The sequence below is a fragment of the Capsicum annuum genome, chromosome 4, assembly GCF_002878395.1.
Source record: "Capsicum annuum cultivar UCD-10X-F1 chromosome 4, UCD10Xv1.1, whole genome shotgun sequence".
Lineage (NCBI taxonomy): Eukaryota > Viridiplantae > Streptophyta > Magnoliopsida > Solanales > Solanaceae > Capsicum > Capsicum annuum.
Window position 1 is genome coordinate 4,597,874 of NC_061114.1, and position 5,902 is coordinate 4,603,775.

Sequence of the window (5,902 nt, forward strand, 5' to 3'; positions counted from 1 at the left end):
TTTCTTAATTTTTTTATAAAGTACATGCTTGAAGGTAGAAGCTTTTCTACTACTACAACGGCTATAGTCGCATGAATATAGAAAAGAAAATAGAAGAATATAATTTTCAGGACTATAAGTAATTGCAAAAGTGTTGTGTTGTCTGTATAACGTGATTCAGCTTCACTTGTCTTTGCCTGTTGTAGATTTCTTTTGTTTCCTAATACATTTCTCCATGTACGTATGATGAAGGAGACATCAGATAAACTCAAATGGTTAAATTGGAGCTTGTAAAAAGTATATTAGCACATACCTGTAAATTTGCATGGTTGTCTTTTTGTTTATACAACCCCCCACCTCCACATCCAATCATGTTTTTTCTTTTAACCACTTGTATGACATCGTTAGAAAATTGTGCAGTTAGATTATCAACAACCGATGCTCCATTCTTCAATCTTATCCTCTTGGTCTTGGAAGAGAACCCCCTTAACAATTTTTTTCCATTGTTCCCTTTCAAAGTATCATGACCTCATAAAATTTTCACTATATAATACACAACTTATTGTTTGTCTTTTGTCATGTTATAGTTATGATATGAAGTGTAGAAATCCACATAAAAAGTATAGACAAATTTAAAACTGCAAAATATTCTATTATTATATGAATTTGTTAGACATGTTTCAACTTTTTTCAGAACTGTAAACATCTGTCTATTTGCCAATAAATTGACACTTAATCAAAAGTATACTACACTTACGAAAGATGATCTTTACCGTTGCTGCTATGCTACTCGAAGGTTTTATTTGACTCCTTAGATAAATCGAGAGTGCATTTATTGGTAAAGATTGTAGTAGTTGCTAGCACTGATGGTGGAAATAGAAGTAGATACATCGACAAACTACATCAATAAACTTTTCAGCAAGAAACAATATGCATAACTGAAAAATAAAATCGAAAAGATATATCAAATCAACAACGCTATATATAATAGTCATTATTTGTACATGAATAATTACTAAAACACTTTTGAAGTGAATTCTAAGAACAAACTGTTACGGTAAGAAGCTTTAGCCGATAGCTATTAGTCTATTGTCATGTATTAGAAAAGTGGGTTGCTCGTCATAAAAAATAAAGAAAATCCACCAGCTTTCGTCACAAAGGCAGTAAACCACCCACAAGCAAAAATCAATGAAATTTAAATATTCCATGAGCAAATATTATTGGTGACAAATGGAATACCTAAAAAGAGAAGAATAAGCACATAAAATAACTTTACTTGAGTCTCAAATTTTGATACGGAACAAACAAGGGAACACGAAATCACACCCCAAAACAGTCCACAAATTACAACAAATCGTGGACCAAATGGGGACCTCTCTCGGATTCACTATCTAGAACAAGAAAGAAGAGGATACAAGGTGTTAATACACCAAAACAGCCAGCCAACAACAAGTTTAGCAACACAAGATGAAGCTCCACAATATTACAATAGAAACAAGAACAAACGGATTACATTAACAACACAAGAAGCCGAAACTAAAACAAGATACAAGATAGGCAGTTAGACAAGTGTTGATGTAGTCTTAACAATCCAAGAGCATATTTCACTCTTGGACCTTTAAGAATTCACACAACAAACACCTAACTCTTACAATGGACACAAGAGAGGCGTCCACCACCCAAGCACCAACGTACCAAGCAAAATGCAACACACAAGAGAATCCACCCTTATGTTATGCCCTAGTTTCAATTGGATTCTCCCTCACTCTAAGAGAAGTATTCTTCAATAATAATAATCAACTAAAGAAATAAACCCTACAATGTTCTATTTATACAACATTACAATAATAGACAAAATGACAAAAGGGCCCTTTAGTGACTAGTCTTCAAAAATACTCAAAAGTGTCATGATCATGATCATACTTGTATCATCCTCTCCATCTTGAGGGGAATTTTCCCACAAATTCATAACCTCACCTCTTTTACAAAGGCACTTCACAATCTCCTTCACTCGGCCACACATCTTCTACATCTTCCTCGCCTTGCATTTTAACCTCTTTTTGCTCTCCATCTTGAGGCTTGCCATCAACCTTAGCCGATTCAATTACTACTTCTTCCCCAAGATAGTACAATTTTCCCTCCCTACGTTCCTCCATTTTGGGCACTCACTAGCCTTGTGCCCCCACCCTTGGCATTTGAAGCATTGAAATCCCTTGGGATTGGAGGTAGAATTCAATTTACCTTCATACCTTGGAGGATGTTTTTGGACAACTTTGGTGGCCTTGGATTGGGTAGCCATGAATGAGTTATCTTTGATCTCCCTCTCAACCTCTAAAGCCGCATGAAAGATGTCATCTATGGTGTCGAATTTGTGAAGCGCCAGGCAAGTGGAGATGTCTGTGTTTAACCCAACCTTGAAGCGCCCAAAGTCATGACTTACTTGCTCACCTCGGGGGTCAAGTTTCAACATCAATTGTTGAAATTCATCGTAGTAAGTCATGACACTCTTGTTCCCTTACCTAAAATTGTACAATTTAGCAAGGAGCTCATGCCTATAAGTCTTGGGCAAGTACCTTTGTCGCATAAGCTTCTTCAATCGAAACCAAGGAGGAGGTTGTCCCCCAATCATCTCATTCCCAAACCGTTTTAACGCACTCCCACCATATATTATCATACCCTTCGAAGTGAGCTATAGCATAACAACTTTTTTTTCTTCAATGAGATCATTAAGTTGGAAGATCTTGTCATAATATGACTCCCATGCAAGGTAGGCTTCAGGATCACTCTCACCTTTGAAAATGGGAAAGCTCACTTTGATGGAATTGAGACCTACATCTCGGTTTGGGTGGCTATCTCTCACCTCTCGGCCTAACTCCCCATGTCTACACCTCATTCTTTCTTCCCTCAAGTAAACATCATCATACGACCCATAACTATCATGTTGTCCTCCCCTACCATAGCCCTCAACATGGATGGGTCTATTTGGGTTAAGTGGAGCTTGTAGTGGCGGGATTGGATTTGGATAGTGAGGTCTTTGGTCAAGTGGAGTTTGGATGGGAGGGCTCAGGTTTGGTGATGGAATTTGGGTTTCAAGCCCTTCTTGTTGGACTTGGTGGAGTGGAGGATGGCTTGGTCTATCTTGTTCTCGGCTTCGGATGTAAAGATTGGTTTGATTTATGGCAATTGGTGTATATTGCATTTGGTGCAAGGTCTCGGGAGTATTAGTTGGGGAAATGTTTTGAGGGGTAGAAGGTCGACTCCTTTGGCTTTCCACACGTTCTAATCTCCCACTCATTAATGCCACATCCATATCTAATTTCTCAAGACTCACATTCAACCTAGCCATATCTCGGGACATAGTTTCAAGGCGAGACAAAATGAGATTGATGGCATTATTATCCATTGTTTGAGCATTTGAGGCCTCGGGTTCCATTGTGGTGGTATCAAAAATAACCCTTCAAGTTACGGTCCAATCAAGATACCAAATCAGTCCGCAACGTCACACACAACAACACAATGCAAAACCTACAACACAAAACACACGTTATTTCAAAACAACCTCCCACAATGAGATCCCATCTTCAAGATTCTTCAAACTCAAGCTCAACATTGGTGGATGGCTCAAATAACCTCCAATTTATCTCAAATTAGAACCCTATACTCCTATAGTGTTAGAGAACACAAATCTAACACAAAAAAACACAAGAAAAATGCAAAATTAAATACTCAAAATTTGACCTAGGATCAAAAATGGGTTTAGTATATTTTTGGAGGATTTTCGATTTTGACACTTCTTTGTTTGTTGGGATTTTTAATTTCTATAATCCAATAACATAGTGTTAGGGAACAAGATCTAACACTAGAAACACACAAAAATCAAGTTTTTTGAAAGACCCTAAAAATGTGAACACTTTTTTTTTTTCAAGATAACAATCCCAAGATTGATTTTGTTCCAACAAAATCAAACCTTGCTTTGATACCAAATGATACGGAACAAACAAGGGAACACGAAATAACACCCCAAAACAGTCCACAAATCACAACAAATTGAGGACCAAATGGGGACCTCTCTCAGATTTACTATCTAGAACAAGAAAGAAGAGGATACAAGATGTTAATACACCAAAACAGCCAGCCAACAACAAGTTTAGCAACACAAGATGAAGCTCCACAATATTACAATAGCAATAAGAACAAACGGGTTATATTAACCACACAAGAAGCCGAAACTAAAATAAGATACAAGATAGGTAGTTAGACAAGTGTTGCTGTAGTCTTAACTACCCAAGAGCATATTCCACTCTTGGACCTTTAAAACTTCACACAACAAACACCTAACTCTTACAATTGACACAAGAGAGGCGTCCACCGCCCAGGCACCAACGTATCAAGCAAAATGCAACACACAAGAGAATCCACCCTTATGTTATGCCCTAGTTTCAATTGGACTCTCTCTCACTCTAAGAGAAGTATTCTTCAATAATAATGATCAACTAAAGAAATAAACCCTACAATGATCTATTTATAGTACATTACAGTAATAGACAAAATGACAAAAAGGGCCTTTAGTGACTAGTCTTCAAAAATACTCAAAAGTGTCATGATCATGATCATACTTGTATCAAATTTGTATATAAAAAAAATATCAACCATAAAAAATAGAAAAAGTTCAAAGTTATTGTAATACTATTAAATGATATCATCCAAAGAAATTGGAATACCTGTACCAAACAAACAAATAAGAAGACAAATAGATCAGTCGAGAATTTCTCTAAATTTCAAGGGCAACAAATATACACATTATATTAGAAGACAACAAATTTATCTGTGACCAAGTTAAATTATATTTATAGGTGAATAAATTACTCTAATCAAATTATGAGTTATAAATGAAATGTAAAAATCAGGAATCCGCCGCATGTCGTGTTGATTTTATCTGTTTCATGGTTTTCCTTTGAACACTTTGATGTTGATTTCTTTTCACTTATTGGAAAAGCAAATTGAGATTGAGAAAATGAAAAACGATATCTGAATCTGTGGAATAATGTCGCTTTTTTTTTTGTGGTGCTATTAGATGAATTAAGGGAAGAAGAGGTTATTTGGAAAGTACACAGATCTCAAAGATGTCAGTTAAATATTCAAACTTTGTACAAATATATTGGCATAAATCAAATGAGAATATGTTCATATGTCCAGGGGAACACTTCCATAGTAAAATAGAATCAGTAGAATTAAGAGAACACTTACAATTAAGAATATTACACCAAGTTAAATTATATTTATAGGTGAAAAAATTACTCTAATCAAATTATGAGTTATAAATGAAATGTGAATAAAGAGAACACTTACAATTAAGAAACACACTTACTCTAATCAAATTACAATTAAGATTCATGATCTAATATATGACATGTGCGTGACAGAAATTCAAAAGGAGAACATTTTTATCATGAACGACATTGTGCTTGATTACTCATATTCAGAATGTCGTTATCTCAGTATGCAAAAAATGCAGCCCTTTAAACGCATGACTGTTGATAAAATTGGTTATTGTCGCTATGGTCTTTATAGGGCTCTTCTTAGCCCTGTACATCACAACGATCTTTTAAAAAGTTCAAGTAGTAACAATCTCTTAAATCCTCATTGGTTGAAACTACGATAGTTGACACAATAATGAGCAGAAGTAAAAGTTGATTGTATAAGTTAACTTAAACAATGAAGTACCAAGTAATGATAATAGTCGTTGATCTTTCCTTCAACCAAAATAGATCTCTTAGATACTCGAACGACCTGCTACAATTACTAAAAACGAAGCGAACTTTAGCAACCACAATCTCCAATATTTGATGAAAATAAAACAAAAATACATACATACATACATATATATATATATATATATATATATATATATATATATTGATTT

At 35.2% G+C, this 5,902-nt stretch overlaps 1 protein-coding gene and 1 long non-coding RNA gene across 2 annotated transcripts in view; both read right to left on the reverse strand.

Moving 5' to 3' along the window:
* LOC107869245 (putative receptor-like protein kinase At3g47110) overlaps positions 1–2,135 on the reverse strand; it is a 39,487-nt gene extending 37,352 nt beyond the window's left edge. Inside the window, exon 1 of the mRNA XM_047411478.1 lies at positions 1,979–2,135. Coding sequence (XP_047267434.1) covers positions 1,979–2,135 — 157 coding nt within the window. The remainder of the gene's footprint in view (positions 1–1,978) is intronic.
* A 2,268-nt stretch (positions 2,136–4,403) lies between these two features.
* LOC124897607 overlaps positions 4,404–5,902 on the reverse strand; it is a 2,252-nt gene continuing 753 nt past the window's right edge. The window contains exon 3 of the long non-coding RNA XR_007054371.1: positions 4,404–5,781. This is a non-coding gene — a long non-coding RNA (uncharacterized LOC124897607). The remainder of the gene's footprint in view (positions 5,782–5,902) is intronic.